General features: G+C 44.4%; 1 protein-coding gene across 3 annotated transcripts in view; it reads right to left on the bottom strand.

Moving 5' to 3' along the window:
- CACNG5 (calcium voltage-gated channel auxiliary subunit gamma 5) overlaps window positions 1-22,647 on the bottom strand; it is a 417,838-nt gene that overhangs the window by 140,292 nt on the left and 254,899 nt on the right. For all 3 annotated transcript variants that reach the window (XM_085614418.1, XM_085614419.1, XM_085614417.1), the window contains 2 exons: window positions 21,119-21,353; window positions 10,918-11,004 (listed from right to left, as the gene is read on the bottom strand). In XM_085614418.1, coding sequence (XP_085470544.1) covers window positions 10,918-11,004; window positions 21,119-21,353 — 322 coding nt within the window. The remainder of the gene's footprint in view (window positions 1-10,917; window positions 11,005-21,118; window positions 21,354-22,647) is intronic.

Consider the following 22,647-nt stretch of genomic DNA (forward strand, 5'->3'; position numbering starts at 1 on the left):
ATCCTTGTCAGGGTGAAGGCACAAGCAAACCCCAAATTAATCTCTGCTCGACCCTTGGGTTGCTTCACAGAGCGGTCAGGCTTAACAGAGAGGCAATATGTATTAATGAAGCACTTCAAACAATAATACATTCAAAACACAACACAAGAAAACTTCCACAATAATATTAAAAAATAGAGGATATTTTGATAAATACATCAAAATGACAAAAAAACAATCAGTAGAACCGGAGATATGTGATTTCAAAGATTTAAGTGAAAATAGCGCTGAGAAGCACAAAGCACCAATTGTGGATATCTGGTTGCGCTTGACTGGGACATTGGATTGGAGCACAGGCTGGATACAAGGACCCAGTTCGACCCGTTGAACAAGAATACCTTAAATATTGGTGGCAAGGATTGTGGAGTTCCGCGTCAAGGACGTGCTGCAAAGCCATGGCGTTGTGAGGTCCAGGTCGGAGATGTGCCATGCAGCGTTGGTCCCGAGGTGTTGCGATGCTGCAGTGCGAGATCCTGTGGCCTCGTCGACGAAGGGATTGCGATGCAAAATGCTGTGTCAAGGCAGTGTGGCACACGGGCTGGTTCCAAAGAAGCTGCGATATCTGCGATGCAGAGTCCTGCATCATCGTCAAGGCTGTCATTAGCGAGAAGCCAGCGATGCAAGGGCCTGCATCAATGGTGCATCACACAGCAGTGGTTCTGATGAGGTAAAGACTTTGTGATTGGAAGGCCCATGCAGCAGGGGCGATGCGTTGGTTCTGCTCAGGTTTGCGCTGCACAGCAGCGGAGATGCTGGATCACAGATGCGCTGGCAGAGCACCTTCAGGCCTACTTCCAAGTGTCCAGGACTAGGGTGGCACCACTTGGCAGGCTAGGACTCACAGACGTCCAGGTGCTGGGTTGAAGGTTGTTGGAGCATTTTGTCCCTGAGACTCTAGTCAGGAGGCCAGTTAACCAGCCCTTGGAGTCAGTCTGCTGATCCTGGGTTCAGCAGATGCAGGTCCAGTCCTTCTCACCCATGCAAGAAGGCATCAGGCAGCAGGTCAGCCCAGCAGGGCAGCAGTCCTTCAGAGCAGCAGCCCAACAGATTGGCAGTCCTTTCAGCAGCGCTGCAGTCCTTCTTCCTGGCAAAGTCTCCAGGCTTAAAAGTGTACTGAAGAGTTGGGGTCTGAGGTCCAATATTTATACCTGGTGCCCACTTTGAAGTGGGGGAAGCTTCTAAAGGGTCCCACCCCACTGAGGTGTCAGGTATCCCCTTCCTCTGTGTCCCGGCCCTAAATTGTCTGGGGTAATAATAGACCAGTTTCAAGTCCTTTGTGAGAGTACTCAGACAGAGTCTTTGTAATGTGCAAGTGTGGTAGGTGACAGCTCCTCAGAGTGGCCTATCCTGCCAACACCTATCTTTCCTTGGTTTCACTGTCTGGAAGCAATACACAAAAAACAACTCCCAGCTACACCTAGTCGTGTGGCCCAGGATCTGGCTATAGGCACCAAATGGTTAGAAAAAGAAAACGCCATCTTTCTAAAAGTGGTATTTTCGCAATTTCGATTAAAACCATTAAAGGGGGATTTAAATTACAATTCCGAAGACATCAAACTCGACCTGTCCACCTGCTCCCAATTGAAAGTTACAGCTTAGAAATGTAATAAGGAAACTCCAATGTTGTCCTATGTGAGAGGTAGGCCTTATAGTAGTGAAAAGCAAATTTACAAGTACATGTCCCACCTTTTACATTCACTGCACCCTGCCCTCTGGGCTATTCAGGGCCTATCATAAGAGTGACTTGTATGTATTAAAAAGGAAGGTTTGGGCCTTGCAAAAGGTTTATTTTGCCAGATTAAAATTGAAGTTTAAAACTGCACACACCAGATGCAATAGCAGGTCTGAGAAGTGTTTAAAAGTGCTATTTAAGTGGGTGGCACAATCAGTGCTGTAGACCCACTAGTAGCCAATTCTATCATATTTTAAGCAGAGAGCACAATCACTTTATCACTGTGTAAGACATTGGGTTACTGGTAGAGGGGGGTGAAACCCTTTTCAGGGTGAAATCACAAGCAAACCCTAAATAAACCTGAGCTTAACCCTCAGGTAGCATAGCACAGAGCAGTCATGCTTAACTCAGAGGTAATGTGTAAAGTATTTTTGCAACAATTCAAACAGTAACACAGTGAAAACATGCCACAAAAGCAGCTCACTACAGGATTAGACAAATAGAGTGATTTATAATAAATAAAAAAAGACCAAAATTGCAAACATCCAATTAGTAAAACCGGAGATATTGAATGTTAACATTTTTGGAGAAAATAGCACCAAAAGGTATAAAGTGCAAACTTTGTATATCTGGTCACGCCAGACCGGGACAAAGTCACAAATTCAGGCCGACCGCGATGGAGTACAGGCCGTCTACTAGGATCCAGTTAGGCCCGCTGAACAGAGTGCTTTAAATCCTGGTTTGCAGAGCATTATGTGGATTTGTGTGGAACCTGCGTCATGCAGTCGAAGCAATGCATCTGTTCCTAGTTGCAGCGAGGCTGCGGTGCAATGTCCTGGTGCGTCAACATCGAGTATCACGTCGACGAGGTCTTGCGATGCAAAGTCCAGAGTAGGGAATGCATTGTGTAGTTTGGACGAGGCATCAGTTCCTAGGAACTGTGGGGCTATGATGCGGAGTCTGCCATCATCTTTGAGGCTGCCACTGTTGGGAGATGTGAGGGCCTGCACAGAGGATGCATTGTGCAGCAACAGTTGCAAAGGCAATGCGTGCTATGGCACTGATGCGAGTTTTTGCGACAGTTTCAATCGATGCAGTAGCAGAGATGCATCAGTTCTGCACGGGGTTGCGCAGTAGAGGCGATGCATCAGTTCTGCTGATCCCACAGAGGCCGAAAAAGCACATTATGTCCTCTTCCAAGGGTCCAGCACTGAGGTGGTACCACTTGGCACGGTAGACTCACAGATGGCAGAGTCCAGGTGCAGATGCAAAGTTGTTGGGATCCTGTTATGCCCCTAAGGCATCCATCAGATCAGGAAGCCAGCCAACTAGCCCTTGGAGTCACTCTGGGTTCTGGGATCAAGAGATGCACGTCTAATGGTTCTCACCCAAGCAAGAGGTCCGCAGGCAGCAGATCAGCACAGCAAAGTAGAAGTCCAGCAGAGTGCAGTCCAGCAGCACATTAGTCCTTCGGCAGCACAGCAGTCCTTCTTCCTGGCAGAGTATCCACAGGTCGATAAGTGTACTGAAGTGGTGGCATCTGAGGTCCAGTTTTTAAACCTAATTGTGCCTCTGAAGTGTAGGAGAAGCTTCAAGAAGTTTCACTTCGATGTTGCAAGGCATCCTGCCTTCCCTGCCTTGGCTCCAGACGAACTTCAAGGGGTACGCAGCCCTTTATGTGTAGGTAGGCAACAGTTTATTCAGGTGTAAGTGGGGCTGTGTCCAGCTCCTCCCTCCCATCCTGCCAGTGTTGGCCCATTCAGGCACACCTAAGCTCCCTATTGTGGTGGCTGTCTAGGAGGAAAACATAAAAGCTTGGCTGTCAGCTTCATCCAGACATGTGACCCGAGACAGGCTACAGGCACCAAATAACTAAGGCAGGAAAATGCCAACTTTCTAAAAGTGTCATTTTCAGAATTACAAATAAAAATCCGGCTTCACCATAAGTTAGGATTTACAATTGTGATTCCAAAGACACAAAACATGAACTGGTTATCTCTTCCCATTTGGAAATTACACTTATAAAATGTGATAAGGCAACTCCAATGTTATCCTATGGGGGAGATATGCCTTGCAGTACTGAAAAGCAAATTTGAGAGTTTTTCACAACCAGGACATAAAAAACGTAAAAGTAAATTTCCTGCTTTTTATATAAATTGCACCCTGCCATCTGGGCCCACCAGGGCGTAACTTAGGGGTGACTTAAATGTATTAAAAAGGAAGGTTGGGCCTGGTAAGAGGTTTATTTTGCCAGGTCTAAAAGGCAGTTTAAACTGCACACACAGACTCTGCAATGGCAGGCCTGAGACATGTTCTAAAGGGCTACACATTTGGTGCTGAAGGCCCACTAGTAGCATTTAATTTACAGGTCCTGGGCACATGGAGTGTCACTTTATTAGGAACTTATGATTAAATTAAATATGCCAATTGGAAATAAGCCAATATTACTCAGAATGTAATAACATGCCCTTTAGTAAAGGTCGTTTTAAAATCCTGTGTTTGAAAGTGCCACTTCTAGAAAGTGCGCCCTTTCTTGTTTAAACATCTTGTGTGCCTTTCCCTGTTGTGTATTCACTGTCTGGGTTTGGAGTGAAAGGAGCTGGGGATGTTCATTCACTCTAGACAGTCACAAGCGGCGATGAGGTGTGCCCTCACTTGCCTGGGTGACTTATCACTAGACTGAATAGACCCGGTCTACACTTAGAGTGGTGGGAGGGGTTTTACTAGCATCTGAATAGGCTGTGTCTCCTTTTCACAATGTTGTCTCCACCCCCTGTGGTCATGCTGGACCAAGGAGGCTAGGACTGGTTTGGACTAGATTTAGCGACCCGTGTCACAAAGAGAACAATGACAAAATTGGGTATGAGTATGAGACTTAAAACCCCCAAATTTTAGATTACTTCAGGAAACAAGGGGACTCTGCCAAGAAGAAGAGCAGAAGGGCTGTGTGAGGAGTGCAGCCTTTTCTGTGTGAGGGGTGGGTTGCCCTGCAGTTGCTGCTTCTGTCTGTGGTGGAGGAAAAGGGCTGATTATTTGCCCTGCTGTGGTGTCCTGCTTGTGAAGAATCTCGAAGAGCTTGTTTGTACTTTCCTTCTGTTGGAAGTCTCCGAGATCAGCTGGCTAGCAATAGAGAACCCCTCAATTCTTCCCCTCCTGTGAGGGTACGAGTGGAGTGATGCTGGGGGAAGTCTACGCTGGAGAAGCAACCTCACTGAGCCAGCGCTGAAGACCAGGGCGTCGTCAACTGCCACCCACGTGAGGGACGGCAGCGAGGTGACCCTTGCGGCAAGAGCCCCCTTGGTGGGGACCCAGGTGTGGGGAGCAAGTCCGCTGTGTCCGTGAGGGAGGCCAGGGTCCGAGCAAGTCCAATATGTCAGTGGGGAAGGCCAGTGTTCCACCTCTGACCGCGTTGCATGGCCCCTAAAGTCCCAGCGGAGAGAGGGGAGCGGACGAGGGAAAGACATCCTGGCTGCTTTTTTCCAGCTTGATTATACAGATGTTCTCATATGATATAAATGCTTTGTTCTTTAATAGGCTAAAAAAGCAAATCCTTCTCACCTGACTAAGTAATTCAGAGACTGATTGGAATGAAAGAGTACGTTTGAGAGATTTTTCCCTATGGAAAAGGAAGATCACAGCGAGGGAAAGGTGATATCCAAGCAGCTATGTTAGACTATTCAGATTAATAGCGCTTTGAGGAACACTCGAGAGTTTTCTCAAATGGCAATATTTTTCTACATTAAGTTAGAATCCTGTGGTGTATATATAATGCCTAACCTAGATTTTCGTGGCAATGGAAAATACACTCATTTCTGAAGGAAGTGCTAAATCAAGAGAAAGTTCCTTCAATGAATTTCCGCCACCTTCAGATTCTGCTTAGATTCAGCACCTCATGCAGAAGTGAGAGGATGTTATATTAACACCCACGTCTACACCAGATCCTCAGGTAACAAGCATTTGCAATACAATAGGTCTCGCATTACTGAAAGTTTGAGCTATTGGCCTTGCATTATTATTTGCTAGGCCAATAGCTCAAACTTTCAGTAATGCAAGACCTATTGAATTGCAAATGCTTTTTTTATTTTTTACATGTTGTTCAGAAGCTTAACTGCTGTACACAGTACAAGAAAAAACATTAACAAGCTTATAGATTTTGCATTGACAAAACCTATTGCTTTGCCAATGCTTTCTATAAAAACATTCCTAAATCATGTTCCTGCGTGGGTAATATGAGGCAGCGTACGGACAGATGGCCTAGAGAAGTTGTGCCTATTCTGAATCTCCCTACAGCCCCAAAAAATGCATGATAGTCTAGATGTATGTGCAGAGGATTATTAGATGTGCCTCTACGTGGAGTATCATTTCAAGCACTGTGTGTAAGCCCCATGTCTTCAACAATAACCTTACTAAGTGCAAAGCTCATATTGGAACTTTATTATTTGCATAAAGAGGAGTTCTGAGGGAAGTGTCCTGTGCTGCTCATGGTGCGTGAATGGTATGTTAATAATTGTGTAATTGAGCTTCTTCAGGAAATTACTGAAGGAACCAGTTCGAGATGTTTTTAATATAAACATTAAGCACATTTTTTGTACCAATGCTTAAATAAGTCAGCATGATTTCCCTTTTAAAGAATTTCTTTTTTTAATCACGGTGATCCGACCCGCAGACACATTTAGCCCCGAAGTACTGACCATATCCTTGCATATAACCCCAGCAATTAATGTTGATTCAGGGTTAGAAACAACTCATGCAGCATCAACACAGTGAGGGCAAAACAGAGTGGTTTCACAGCAGAATCGGCAGTCCGAAAACAGTAGCAAGTCACTAAGGCAGGAGCGGTTGGGGGACGGGCAAGCAATGAAGAGGCAGGAAACAAGCAGGAAGGGGGTGGCAAATGGTGTGCACTTTCACGGCCACTTTGATGTCCTCAGTGGCTGCGCGGCTCACTGAGGACATCAAAGCAGCTGTGAAAGTGAGCAAACGAGTGCTTTTCAGGCTGCCAAATGGTGCGCGCGCCCGGCGCACATGCACTGTATTTGGAGGCCTGAAAAGCACTCGTTTGCACTTCCAGATCCCCCTTTAACAAAAGCTCTTGCGAGAGCAGCGCTAAAGCGCTGTCTCAGGCGAGACCTAAAAAGCGGCCATTTGATGGCCTCTCTCTAGAACTTTACCTAGAGGAAAATAGTGTGGGAAAGGGGAAGAACATCAAGTCATGGGGGGTGGAAAGGTTTCATTTTGCAGTTTTGGTATGCAGAGATTCGTTTTTGTGTGGAATAGACATCTTGCAGGGATGAAAAGCAGTTGAAGGGCACATATAAATATAGCGATCAGTTAGGCACAGGAAAGCCTTTTGAAAGACAAAGTGGGAAAGGAATTGATTTTGTTTAAAGACAGTAATTGTAGTTCAGACATCATTCAGCCTTGTTTAAGTGATGGGTGGTGAAGCTGGCGCATCGAATATATTGCATGCCATTGAGGAAGACCCCAGGAGCTTTGGCGTCTTTGGTGAGCGGGTGGGTGGGTGAGTTACCATGAACGCAGGGGCAGCTATCCCAGAGTTATGGCATTTGGGGTAGGTCCTCAACAGAGGCACCCAGAGAGAAGTTCGCCACAGGCGGGGTACGCCCCGCGAGCCCTGGGGATACTGCCTCACAAGAGTACCGGTGCGCCTGGCTCAAAGGTTTCTCAAGGAGGCAGTTGGCATACCTTAAGTTCTCCCTTTCCTGCACTACTTTCCGGTCCTGAGGGGCCCAAGTTAAAACTACCATATGAAGGGTGGTAGGAGGGCAGAGAAGCTGCCTCCTACGAGTTCACTGTGCTACCTCGTAGTTCATGGATCTGTTCAGAAGTTTAGTGGGCATTCTTGCACAGGTGTAATGAGTTAGGCATTTTAGGCATTACATGCAGTATGTATGCTAAGGACCCTTGGTGATTCATGTACAGTGAAATGTGGTACCTTATGGATTGTATTCCTAATCGAAAGAATGCATGTGACGCCCTAATGTTATAAAATATCTGGATGATATGATGTGCACAGTGATGGTGTTTTTCACAACGTTCTTATGACGTGCAACTAAGAAGTATTTGCTTCATTACACTAACTTATGTTAGGCATAATATTTTCAGTGTGGTGTTCATGACATGTGCCCTTATAGGTGTTTACCTAGTGCACTAACTGGTATGTTTATGACAATTGCCTAGTTGCATAGTGATTTATGTGATTGTGGTCTAGGGTGTTTTTATGTATAACACAAAGGATATTTTTTATATAACCTGGTGTGGAGTCTCTTTTTGTGATGTGCCTAGTGTGTCACTGTGTGTGTGTGTGTGTGTTTGTGTTGCGCAAACACTTTATAAATTGCCTCTGGGATAAGCCTGACTGCTCTGTGTTGCTACCAAGGGGGTGAGCAGGTGTTATCTTGGGTGTGTAACTACTAGGCTGTTGAGGTGCAAAGCCATGTAGATTAATTGATAAGAATCAGTTCTGAGTGTGTTGCCTTGGATGAGTACAAATGTGGTACTGTTTGAGTTTAAAGCAAGTCTTGTACATCTTTAGACATTTGACATCATGGGTGACAATTTCAGATAGATTTGTGTATCTCTACATATTGATATATATTCAATCAATCAATATTAACTTTATTCGGATAAAAACAACATATCCATAAAAGTGCAGCATAAAATAATATACAAAAATTGCTAAAAACGCCAAAATATACACAAATTTTAAGAAGGTCAATTTATCAGGGTGCATAGAGTTACGTATACGCATCACTGTTTTCAAAAATAATCCGACTCTTAAGCATAATTCATCATCAGTCAAAGGTCTCTGGGACAGGTAGTCCCCCTCCTGCGATATCAGCGTTCTCCTCTCTTTGGTCAGCGCGTTGATATATATTATGTAATGCAGTCTGAAGATGACTGAAAAAAGCATAAGTGCTGCCACAATGGTGGATGACATCTGAAGACATGATCTCTCCTCTAAGAAATGTTTAGGTCCTGCCAATCATTAAATTAAGTTTATGGGGCAGAATTCCAATGATAATGGGATTCTCAACTAGTCTTTCGGCTCACTCAAACTATCTGCTTCGCAGTAGAAATGTGCATATCCATATTTTCTACATTTTCTTTAAGTGTAGTGTAAACAGCCTTTATAAAATGCTGTACGATGTGTTTGAGGAGAAGAGGTTATGAAAAGGAATGTTGTTCAAACAGAAAGAATAATGTTAAAGGGACGCACTAAAACACGCAAGGCTTAGGCCCTCTTTAGAAGAAATACGATCATTCCAATTGGGCCACAGAAAGCGCGCGACAGAGAGGAAAAGAGTGAGAAAGAAACTTTAAATATTCATTTAAACTTTTACATCCTTATAGCCTGTGATTCTGTCACACTTTATAACCAGCCGCTGACAAAAAACATACTATCTACCAAATGTGCATACATTTAATCACACGGACACTTGGCACTGATGCAGCTCGGCAAAACACGTGGTCTATCCTCGTCACACCTGCGCCAGTTCGTTAATTGTTCCTACAGTCCTAATAGCTCGGCTGCCATAAAAGTGTGCGCCTCCTCGTCTGGCAGTCATACAGTAGGGTCTCAGTTTCAATCTCAATGGATCATACAATAACAGGCACACGAAATAAAGGGAAAGTGGATGTGAATTATATAATACTATTGACTCACATATTACATTCACCTATGCCAAAGGTTTCTCCAATTTTAGCTTTCCAAATTTGTGTTTTTTAATGTTTTTTATAAAAACAGAATATATTATAAAAAATGTATCAATTTTCAAATGTCTAGCTCCTTACTGTCCGGAGTGACTTTGCAGGTGGCCGGTTCACCCTGCATGCCTCTCCGAAGGTTTTCATCAACACTGCACCCTCCACCTCCAATGCTAGAAAAGCTCAAAATGAGCCCTCACACTTTTTATCAAGAGGAAAAAAATGTGTCTCCACTTTTACCTCCGTTTGACTTTGTACACCCTAAAGGTCAAAGGTTAAACCATCAACAGGGCTATCTCAGACTTTCATCCATCTGCAGTCGAGGAAATGGGTAGTATGTCACAGAACTAGGTAATAGAGACACCTGTTATTAAAGGCACCACAAAGTTGCAAGGCAGTGTCAACGAGATATTGTATCCAGTAGTTTTGCCTTTTGCACAGTGCATGCACAAAAGCACACAGACACAACATGTAGGCACGTAACTAAATAGAAGACGCAGTCAAACATGGAGAAAGTACAACATTCAGCACAAGAATAACCTGCCGGGTGAGCTGTATGCACATAACATTACATAACTCACCTACAGAGATATCCATGCAAACAAAGATCAAAACCCCTACAGCCACTGATGCACAAACAGCAAAGACCTCTTTGCACACTTACCTGCTGCAGAGGGGAAGTCGTATACATTGTGGGGAGGCAAACAGTATGAGGACTCATGGCCTAAATGGCAGACTTCTAAAAAGACTTTAGGACAAGCCAGGTACCAATATCCATTAACCAACTAGACAGACACTGACAGAAAGAGACAAGAAACATACTGACCCAACAGAAATAAAAAAATTTAGATCATAGTTAGAACACGGGGGAAGCACACCTAGAGGGTCCGGGAACGGAACGCACAGGCAAAAGAAAGGATGGGCTTAAGGATATAGGATCCTATCCATTTCAGGGATCAACTAGAGGTGGGTGGAAAAGAAAATATTCTTAATTTTTAAACCCTTTGTTGATTAAATTAAACTAGAGGGGGAGGAAATATCGTTGCCAATGTCTAATCAATCCACAGCCTCCCATCAGAGATTCCATTCTAAAGGGACATGGACTTCTGAAGTCTCAATGGCCACTAAATCAGTACCCTTATTAAAAGGATCAACTGTCAGTAACAAAAAGGGGTCTTAATTGTGGAGGAAATGTGATTTCAAGAGAAGCCTTCGCCGGTTTTATTTCCTCCACCATAAGACAATATAATGGCGGACACTGCACTTCCAGAGGAATCGTTTGGCAGTGGAAATTCGCTGTTAAATTCTTCGGGAGATTCACCACTTTCTCCACAAATCGGAGGATTTTCCACTACCAGACAGTTTTGAAGAGGGCTTTTTGATTTGCACCTATGGATTTTTGAATGGAACTAGCTGCATGCATGCAACACACATCAGCAGTCAATACACTCCTGTCTTAGAAAAGAAGAGGCACCTACTTAAGACACTGACTGTAGACTCAGACGTCAACTGTACATTTACTGGCATGACGTATTCAATTGTAAAGCACCGGCCATGCTCCTCACCTATGGAGAGAAAAATGCACTTGAGTTATCACTCAGTATAATTAGTTCAATCACACGCAAAGGGAGCATTATGACACGTTATGACATTCAGCGGGATCCATATAGCTGCGGACATAGACGTTAGTTGTCCGATTCACTAAAAAGGAAGACTATACAGCACTACATCCATGATGTCAGTAGGTTTAAGTAATACTTGTGGTTAACAACCTCCTAGTGCTCTCCTGGTGAAGCCATGACCTTCATGATATAGCCTACACCCTACTTTGCAGGTAACGTTGAAAATGCGCAGGCAAGTCAACAACTAATTTATACACCCTTATGTTTTAGATGTGGAACAGTTCTCAGTGTGAAATAAATATTGCCTTTTTACTCCCTTAAAAAGGGCAGGCTTTATTCCATGCTGAAGTGGATGTAAAGTTTAGAAGTGCAATGAGCGTGAGAAAATACTTGTGAGCAAGCCAGCTTTGATTTTGTGGGTCTTCACCATATTTGCAAACAGCGTCCTCCTGGACGCACACAACAAGCCACCGATAACTTATTGCGATGGAGAATCCACCCATATGATGTATCTTACCGCGTCAACCATTGTAAAACCAGGTTCTGCGCTTCAGATAAGATTTTAAATGCCCTTGATGAAAACAAACATGTACAAATATTCCGGACACATATCTGGATATTACTTTTGGTTCCTATATTACTTGGCACTTAACTTTTAACATCTCAAGTGCACACCTGGAAGCTCTGGTGAAGTTGAACTTGATGGTATGGCAACTGAACCTTGCTGATAGAATATCATTCTAAAATCGTCCAGTTAAATGTATTCGCAATTACAGCCTGGGGTGGCCGGAGACAATTCATTGGCTTAAAGGGGTCAGTGAGTAACACTTTAGGGATAAAATGACGTGATAGACCATGTTACCTGCTATGTTTGATCTTCAATGAAATATCCCCTTTACGGCATTTTCGGTGCAGTAATGTTCTCCCCTGCTTTGTCATCAGAAGCAAAGTGCTTGGGAAAAATTCCAAGTATGTGTCGCTTGTGTGATTTATCGCAGCATGGTGTGTAGAAATGTTTCATGTTGTGTATTGTTGGGCAGCTGCCTGATCCGATGGTTGAGGATTCGTGGCCATACCTCCTCACAGCCTTCCCTTTTCCCAGTTCTGGTTCTTGTGGCGAGCCCCCATCATAAAGCGAACATTTTCTAAGTTATATTTAAAGGTCTTTCACCAAAGTGCTGGCAGAGATTAGCTGGCCCGAAGAGAAGGACAAGACCATGAAGCGATTTAAGTAAACAAGAGAAAACTCATTCTAATTACAACAGTGAAGCAGCAAGACTTTATTTTATATTTAAAATCTTGATGCCTAGGGAATGAAAAGTCTTCATTATTCAAACTTAGAATTCAAGACTTTGCAGCAGTGTGAGAATCTTGGACCAAGGCTTTGGCCTCAACCCACACATTTTTAAAATGCAGGAGGTTGCATGCAAATAAGTGATGAATTAAGGAGATTGACACTTGCATAATTCTGAGTGAGCATGCTTACTTTCAAATTTTCCACCAGGATTTTAAAAATTAAGAAAGATTATTTGGCCTAACTCCATTTTGGATGGAAACAGTAATACATTAACAGTTACCAAAACGTTATTCCATGGTAGGAATTTGCTGTGCGCAACTAATACTTAAAAGTGCCGTCTTGTCACTGAACCAGACCTGGCCAGGCAAGCGCGTGTCATGAGTATTGAGGTTTGTATGGATCAGCAACGATTTAAGATTTTTCTTCAAATACAGGCTTCACTATATGAAATATCACAGATATGATTCAAAGCGCCTAACTGCACAGACTCTTTGCGCAGGCAATATAATTTAAAGTTCCCTGGAGACAATTGAAGATGGCTTGCTGCAGAATAAGACAGCATTTTTTAAAAGAAGGAGGATTTTTTACTGTGAAAGGCCTGCTGCAATAAGCATGGCAGGACATTGTTCTTTCTTGGATCCGGCACCAGTTGATGGAAAGAAACTTGAAATGTATTCTGATACACACCTAGTTACTTTCAATTCCTAATTGATGTGGCAACAATGGTTCAATGAGGCAATATATCCTGGAAAGATCCCATCCTAGTACTGTTTATGTTCAGTAATATAAGGGGGACATGCTAAGATTCATGTCATTAAGCATACGAGGGTGGTATCCAAGAGGCAAGCTCACCACTCAGGGGCTGATGCAGGGCCATTGGGAGAAAAGTATTAAGACAATCCATTCATCTTTCCTAATAAGACATGAGTCAAAACTGGGCAGATGCTTCCCCTAATGATAAATTTAATCTTAACAGCGATGACTTTTCCAACTACTCCCCAACTCCCCATGACCTCATCAACTCTTTGCAAGGTCATAGAGAAATAGGTGCAAACCAGCTACATATTCATAAAATTGCCCTTATCCAAGACTACCAGGCAGGATTCTGAACACAATGCAACAGCGGTCCACTATCACTGGAGGATAGCACTCATATCATCATCCACAGTGATGAAGCCTGTCTCCTGACCCTTTTAGTTGTCATGGTTACATTCCATATAGTTGACCACCTATCACTCACCGATCAACGCCCAGACTTGATAAATAGATACTACACTGATACAGTCCTCAAATGGTTCTCTTGCTCCCTGAACACGGAACTTACACAATAAAGTCAGTGGATATTGTATGATATTGGTCAGAGGTACTGGTTAGGTCTTTTTTTTTATTTCCTCTGATGATTGACATTTTGGGAATAATTAGAGGTATGCATATATTTACAAAGATGAATTAGGCAGAGCATTGCATTTACTTTGAATTATGGACAGCAATCAGTGGAAATTGATTTTATTATAATTTTGGTAAATATGAATACAGGTTATGCCCCCTGGACTTTGTACTGCTGCAGCTATATTTCAGCATTAGGTCTTAACACAAAATTGCTGCTGCACACACAAGGTGAGAAGCTTAATAAACCATAGAGCAGGCACACCAGAGATCAAACATCACAGCAAGTAATACATGCCTTGATATTCTATGTCAACTGATTTGGGAAAAATAAATGTACGCCAATTTGCAGACATGTCTAATATCTTTATTCTTTTCATGAGATGGGGTGTGTCTTTTCTGAACTGGAGCAGTGTTGAGCCCATATGGATATGAGGATGTTATTCAAGATCCAAGGTGAATAAATGAAAAGGCCTGCTGCCTTGTTTTGTGCCTAGAATGACCAGAAATGGTGAACTTGTGTGTAAGTTAAGCCGGGGTGCTGGTTATGATGGCTTATTAAATGATGTAGCACATTTTGAAGATTGTGCAGTCCGGCAAGGGGAGCCAATGGAGTTCTGTGAGAAATTGGGTTATTGGTGGCCGGGGGTGAAACCCCACTCATGTAACAACCACAGTCCTTATCAGGGTGAACCACAACAAGTCACTATTAGAAATGGGGTTCTCAAGTTGGCAGAGGTAGGTACCTTTGTCCAAATAGGGACCCTTGCTTCTAGTCAGGGTAAGGGGGATACACTCCTAAAATAACCCCTGCTCACCCCCTTGTTGGCTTGGCACGAGCAGACAAGCTTACCTCAGAGGCAGTGTGTAAAGCATTTGTGAACACATACAGTAATACTGTAAAAACACGTTAAATGGACACCACACCAGTTTAGAAAAATAAATAATCTTTAAACCAAAACAAGACCAAACAACAAAAATCCACAATACAGTATTAAAAAAAGGCCTTCAAACGGTAGAAATAGTTCAGTTCAATGCAAGTTGGAAATGCGACACGTTTCTCAAAAGTACCTTAGATGCGTCACGCAACAAACAAAATGGCCGCAGGGAAGGTGATGCGTCAGTTCCTTACACTCAGGGAAGGTGATGAGTTGATTCCTTGCTCCAGGGGAGGTGATGCATTGGTTCTTTACTGCAAGACAGGGGAGTTGATGCGTTGGTTCCTTACCGGAGAGGAGGTGATGCGTCATTTTCTCACTGCCTGGGGAGTTGATGCATCTGTTTCTTACTGCAGCCCCCAATGATGCGACAGTCTTGGTGCATCGATGCGATGCGTGGATCCGGTATGATGCGTGGTTTCGTCCAGCCGCACAGCAGGCTCGGGTCGGGATCGGTGCTGTGATCTCGGACTTCAGAGATCGTTGCACCCAATGCGTTTTGCGGTGATTTCTCGAGCCGCGGCAGGCGCTGCAACGGTTTCGGCAGCAATGCGTCGGAAAACAGGTGCGGATGCAACATGCTTCTTCGGTGTTGCGTCGATTTTCCAGCTCCCAGCAAAAAACAGTCTCTAGAGGTCCTAAACAGCAGCAGGCACCTCTATGCAGATTGGAATTTCCAGCAAGGAAATTCAGGGGAGCTGGTGGTGAAGTTTTTGTGTCCCTGAGACTTCAGAACAGGAGGCAAGCTCAGTTTTAAGCCCTTGGAGATCTTTTCTTCAAGCAGATGAGAAAGCAAACAGCAAAGTCCTTTTCCTCCTTTCCTTGGCAGCAAGCAGCTACTGCAGGCCAACTCCAGACAGCAAACAGCACAGGGGCAATATTCCTCCACAGCTTATCCGGCTCTTCTCCTTGGCAAAGGTTCCTCTTGATTTCCCAGAAGTGATCTAAAAGTCTGGGGTCTGGGCCCCTCTTTTTATACCCAAACATCCTTTGTTCTCTGAAGGCAGAGAATGTCTGTACCCAGCCAAAACCAGTTCTGTGGGGCACTTTGCAAGTGCACAACAACCTCCATTGTCAGTGTGAGCCTTGACTCCAGACAGACCACAGGGGGGCGTAGCCGTCATTATGGAAGGCAGGCACAGCCTCATTCAGGTGAAGGTGCTACTCTTCCCACCACTCCAAATGCAGACCAGGCCTATTCAGCCCAGCCCTGACTCATCAGACTTCTGGAGCCACTGCCCCTCTCCAGCCCCTGTCATCCAAAAGCCAGACATGCAATACACAAACCTAGCAGAGGCACACTGGATGGTGTAGGCAATTATGTTTATAAGATATTATAAACAAACTCCCTATTCTGTCCTATGGGAACAGATAGCCTTGCAATAGTGAAAAACGAAATTGGCAGTATTTCACTATCAGTACAGGCCACACACATTAGGGCATGTCCTACCTTTCACATACAATGCACACTACCCACAGGGGTATCTTAGGCCTACCTTAGGGGTGGCTGATTTGTAGAAAAGGGAGGGTTTAGGGACTGGCAAGTGTGTGCACTTGCCAAGTTGACATAGCAGTCCCAGACTGCACACAGGCTCTGCAATGGCAGGCCTGAGTCAAATGTTACAGGCTGCTTTGTTTGGTGGCACAACCAGTGCTGCAAGCCCACCAGCAGCATTTGATTTACAGGCCCTGGGCACACACAGTGCATTGTACTAGGGTCTGACAAGTAAATCAAATAAGCCAATCATGAATTCACTAATCCATAACAACAATATACAGACTGAGCACTTGCACTTTGGCACTGAACAGCCAAGGCAAAGTTCCCAAAGCAGCAAAAATGGAGTCCAACACACAGCAAAACACAGGAGGTAAAGGCAAAAAATGGAAGGGAGACCAACGCCAAGGGTGCCAGGTCTAACAGTCACTAAATTAATTGATGCTTAAACATCTGATAGCCTGGCACAAACCCTTACAGGCTTAACTTAGAGGCAATGTGTAAAATATTTATGCAGCCCTCAAACTGTAATATAGTGAAAACGTAACACAAGACAAATCCCATAACAATCTAGAAAGCTAGAGTAAATGGCACCAGAAGGGCAAAAATCCAATCGGTAGAACTAGAATTATGCAATTTCAAAGTTTTAGGTAAAGGTAATGCAAAAAAGCACAAAGCGCCAACTGTGGTTATCTGGTTGCGCCTGACCGTGCCAAAGTCACAAATTCAGGTGACCGTGATAGAGTGCGGGTGGGATACAGGTACCAGGTTAGTCCCACTAAGAATTAGGTCCTGTAGAATTAGGTCCTTGAATTGGAGCGGTGTGCCATGTTGTATTGGTTGCGATGAGGAGCTGAGATGGGAGGACCTGAATCGAGTTGCATCATGCCAATTCCAATGAGGGACTGTGAAGGCTGCGATGCAAGGTCCTGCATTGACTTGATTTGTGCTGTGCCAGTTCCGATGAGGTCACTGATCAGGGACTGCGAAGTGCTGTGATGTGAGGTCCTACATCGTGCAGCGTCGAGTTGAGTTGAGCTGCATTGTTTCTGAGGAAATGCACAGGTTGGGCCAGGAGGAGTACACTTGGATGCCAGCCAAGGATCTTGTTCCTTGGGGCCACCTCCTGGGGATCAAGGCTCACTCCAGCAGAGGCCAGCAGCAGGGTGCAGGTAGGTCCAGTTTAGCCTGACCAGCTGGGAAGATGCAGGGCAGGTCTCTGGAGCTTGCTATGGGTCTGTGGCTCACACCAAGAGGCCAGTCGGCTAGCCTTTGGAGTCACTCTGGTGGCTCTGGGTTCAAGGAGCAGGTCCAGTCTTCCATCCACAGGCAGAAGGGAAGTCCTCCTTGTAGCAGGATAGCAGAACGGTCCTTCTTCTGAGTCTTCCACAGGTTCAGATCTGACGAGTGGGTCTGAGGGTCCAATATTGATACCTGGTACCAGCTATGAAGTGACAGAAACTTCTGGAGGCTTCCCCCCACAGAAGTGTCTGGAATTTCATATCTACCTGCCCTGGTCCATGATATCTGGAGTCACAAAAAGGCTAGTGTGAAGTTCTTTGTGTGTGCACCTTTGAAGTGTAAGTGTGGTAGGTGACCGCTCCGCTCATATAATCAAGTCAGGATGGCCCATCCTGCCAACAACCAGCCCCCCTTTTGTGATATTGTTTTGGGAGGAACACACAAAGGCTAACTACACATAGTCATGTGACCCAAGAACAGGCTGTCGGCGACAAATGGTTAGGACAAGAAACTTGTAACCAAAAAGAGGAACCAGGAGCGCTTATAGGTCCAGCATATGTGCTCCTATTGGGATCAAGTATTTCAACAAAGGGTATGCAGTTCCTTATGATGGAGAGAGAGAGAGAGAGAATACGAGGTCAGTCTTAAACTGGACAGTCGGACTGGGGGGGTCTGATTCCTCAGGAACAAGTGCCCTCACACACTCACATGGGTGTAATGCTTCAAGATAGGGCGTGCTCCTCATCCGGCCAGTACTACAATGCCCGACGGGCACCTACAAGGGGGCTCTTTATTGGAGATCTTTTGTTCCAATGCTGTATGTGAAGTGTAGGTGTAGGGCTACTCATGTAAATTGGTGTGGAGAAATGTGTGTATGTGGAAACGTGTGCATTAAAATAGGGTAAATAGTCCTCAAAGGGAATTTAATGAGCAAGTCTACTTATCTAATTATAAAAATGTGGTGGCTAGCAAGAGAGACAATGATCTATGATAGCTCAAAGGATCAACATCTTTCTTCCCGTTCTGTAAGTCAATAATGATCTGTTGGAAATTCGTCAGGACCGATAATCCCTAATCTACACAGTGGTTGCAATCGGAGTTGTGTGACCCCAGTGATTTTTCAATCACAAGCTACCTAGATTGGCTCAAGGAGATGTCTTCAAGTAATGATTTGTAAAAACTGACCAATTTAAGTAGCAATAATACGTCCTCAAATAGGAGCAGAGTTGACGCTGACTTAGCGTGAGTATCATAGTGCAGAACCCGCAAGATGATCTACCCGATCTCTGCTGCCTCTGAAATGGAAAACAAACCAGTGCTTGAGCAACAACACCGTCAGCAGATCAGGAAAAAAACTTGCTGCCTCCGATGAGCTTAATCAGACAGAAATGTAAGCTTTGTCTTTTGGTAAAACAAAGTGTGAACTTGTCTATAGGTTGTTTATTCGTTTTTGACCTGTTCTCTCGAGAACTGTGCATATGGTTATTTCTATTAAACTTAACATCAGAGATTTTCACTGTATATACTATTTGGTATGCCTAGGAAGCAAAGGCTTTTTGGCCTCCTCTTAGGGAACCACTGTTCCTAGATAAAACCAATACCCATGTTCCCAGGAATACAGGATTATTCCATATTAATTTCTTCAGTTCTGGTGGTGGTAGGCACTGAAGAGAATTGGGACAATGATTGATCCATTTATGCATTTGTGCTTTGATGCAGAGTGGTGTTTATGTTAATGTGGAAAGCGAGGTGTACTTTGTCTAGAAGGATATGGTGATCAACAGTGTCAAATGTGGTTACCAGGTGCAGAAGACAGAGTGCAGTAGGTGATTCCATGCCTCTCCCGAGGTGGAACCCAGTTTGTCGGTAGGAGAGAAGGTTGCTTTCACCAAGAAAGTCGGAGATCTGAGTGTGTACTGCTCTTTCAATCAGTTTTCCATGTAACTGGCTATTAGAGATTGGTCCATAGCTGACCAGATGTGCTGGGACTAGGATTCCATTCAAGATGAATACCAATCATTTAATCACTCAATCAATCAGGATTTGTTAAGCACTACTTATCACCCGTGAGGGTATCCAGGTGCTGGGGGGGGTGGGGGGAAGTTGCGGCTGAGATTAATTAGTGAAAGAGCCAGGTCTTCAGTTCCTTCTTGAACTTCTGCAGGCTGGGGATGTGTGGAGATAGAGGAGGAGGACATTCCAGGACCTGGCTGCGAGGTGTGAGAAGGCATGGCCGCCGCTACTGCTTCTTTGGATGCTGGGTTTGTTGGCCAAGGAGAGGTAGGCTGGCCTCTTGTTGTGATGGGCTTTGTAGGCATGGGAGAGCAGTATGAATTGGCATTGTTTGCTGATAGGAAGCCAGTATAGAGGTCTGAAGTGGGTCCACCTCAGGAGGTCGAAGATGAGCCTGGCTGCTGAGTTCTGGATGGTCTAATGTCTGTTAAGTAGTTGTATGGTGAGTCCCACGTAGACGGAGTTGCCATAATCTAGGCAGCTGGCGATGAGGGCCTGGATGATAGTGCATCTGACTTTGAAGGGGAGTCATTTGAAGATTTTTCTGAGCAAGCTCAAGGTGAAGAAGCAGAAGGAGGAGACTGAGTTTATCTGCTTCCTCATTGAGAGCTTATGGTCGAGTATTATTCAGAGGTTTCTTGTATGCTTTGTTGGTGTGGGTGTGGGGCCGAGCTACATCTACCACCAGGAGTCCTCCCACTGGGAGTTGTTGTTCCTGAAGATGAGTATTTCTGTTTTGTCTGTGTTGAGCTTGAGGCATCTGCTTTGCATCCAGCTTGTGATGCTGGTCATGGACCTGTGGAAGTTAGATTTGGTGTTAGTCTGGAGGAAAGTGAGAGGATGAGCGAAGTGTCGTCCGCGTAGGAGATAATGTTCATGCCGTGGGACCTACTCAGGGTGGCTAGAGGTGCTTTGTAAGTGTTGAAAAGGGTTCGGTTTAGATAGGAAGCTTTTGGGACGTCGCAAATGATGTTTTTCGGTCCTGAGGTGAAATTTGGGAGGCGGAAACTTTGGGATTCGTCCGCAAAGGAAGGAGGAGACCCATTCGAGGGCTTTCCCTTGTATCGCCATTTGGTGGAGACCGTGCAGGAGGCTGTGGTGGGACACAACATTCAAATGTAGGTTATCTTGAGTACAGCTGGAAAGTGAAAGCAAGTGGAAACACAAGGTGGAGTTCTAGGATATGCTCATATATGGGTTTGCAGTAATCATGCACAGTAGAATGCTACTGAAGGTTTGTGTGTGCAGTGGTCTTCAGGGGGGCCCACTGGTCACTAGCCCTGACCAGCTCTTCACTGATTTTTACCTTCTTCCCCATCACCCACCGTTACAGATACCTATACCTAAGATGTATCTGTGTCTCCCACAAGGCACTCTTAGACTTAATAAGCCGGCACACAGACTATTCAAAGAAGTGAATCGCAGTCATCATTTAATTTGGTTTCTACGGTATGTGTTGTGGACTTTACGGAGTGGTATTACATGTCACCTAACTCTGGAACTCCAAACATACCACAAAATGAACGGCTTTCCTACTACTGGAGAAACCCCACAAATTATCCAACCCAGTAGACTAGTGTAAATTGGAACAGAGGTCTAATGTTATTGGTAGATTTCGCCTTTTAATGTGAATACCAAAGTTATAATTGTACTCCCAGTCAAAGTAATATTTTAAAAGGACAATACCTGCTAGGAAGCAGACCCTCCAGAGGCCTGAGTGTAAGGACATTTTGATTTCGGTGGACTGGTTCTGGGGCAGGATGACCCCTTCCTCTAGATAAAGCCAGTAGTCTGTGCTCACTGCTATCCCCAAGAGCCCCAAACCGCAAACAGCGAATACACTGCTGAGCAGGGTCAGAGCTTTCCTGCTGCATGCACTCATTCCACAAAACATCGACTTCGGGGCGGCAGAAGGGAATGCCTGCAGGGGAGAGAACAGTGGGTTATAGATCGACATAGATACATAGAATTCATTATCTACAATTGTACTTAGTGAGTGTATTTGAGGTCACAAATGAATGTTGTATCTATATGTAGCTGGGGGAATACAGTAAAATACTAAAACAAAAACACTGATTTTAATTAACATGAGCTAAACTGTAAAATATCTAACAATCACGACTATTCAAAATCCAAAGCACACACTAAATGTAACACAAACCCTACCACTGAAAGCGCTCATGAGTTGTCATAGTGGTGCTGAGGACATACTGTAAGATGACCCAGTACATACATCAAGCTAGGTCATGAATTTGAGGGAAGGGGGAGAGGCTATGAGACTAGTAAAATGGGGGCATGGCAAATGTCCCTCTTTCCCGAAGAGAGGAAAAATTGACATCTTACAGGTTTAAGGGGGATGCAGTTAAAACTATAATCGCTGGTTCAGTTTCTATTTCATACATGTTAGGGAGGCTTGGGTTGCAGACATCAAGAGACTGCACAGAGAGGAAAATTAACAAGCATTTGCACTGCAATAGGTCTCACATTTATGAAACTCACGTTAATGCGACACCTATTACATTGCAAAGGCTTGTTTGTAAAAGTGTCCATCCGGTGCTTTCTCTTTAATGTCGGCTGCCCCCTTTCCCTTAGACGAGCCCTGTCTAAAAAAAGGAGCGCCGATGCCATTAAAGTGAAAGCACGGTATGGGGCGCTTTTACAAAAAAAGCATTTGTTTTTCAACTTGACAAACAAATGCATTTTTTTGGGAAAAGCTACCCATGCCGCGGTTTCCCTTTAATGGTGACCGCGCCCATTACCTTAGACCTGGCTCGTCTAAGGAACGGGGCGCAGCCATTATTAAAGTAAAAGTACGGCATGGGTCATATTAAAAAAAAGTTAATAAATATTAAACAAAAAACCATGAGGTCGCGTTCGACAACACAAATAAACCAAAGGTACAACTGCCACTGTATGAGTGTGCATTGCTATGACAAAAAAAAATTAAAGCATTGGGGAAGAGCGTGTCCTAGCTGCAAGAGCAGGCAAGAGAAAACCATTTAAGCAAATAGTGTTTGGAGGCTTCAATAAAGGCAACCAAGTATCAACACATGTAACAGGGGGTGTCCTCATAGGAGGCTACAAAATGAGACAAGGCGGTACTAAAGAGGGACTACTAAGTCTATTGATCAATGAAAAGCCACAGTTTCCAAAGAACAATGACACAAGTCAATGAAAAATATGGGCGGAGAGTGGGCGGAGCTTCAAGTCCATAC

This window comes from Triturus cristatus, chromosome 7 (genome assembly GCF_964204655.1).
Source record: "Triturus cristatus chromosome 7, aTriCri1.1, whole genome shotgun sequence".
NCBI classification, from domain to species: domain Eukaryota; kingdom Metazoa; phylum Chordata; class Amphibia; order Caudata; family Salamandridae; genus Triturus; species Triturus cristatus.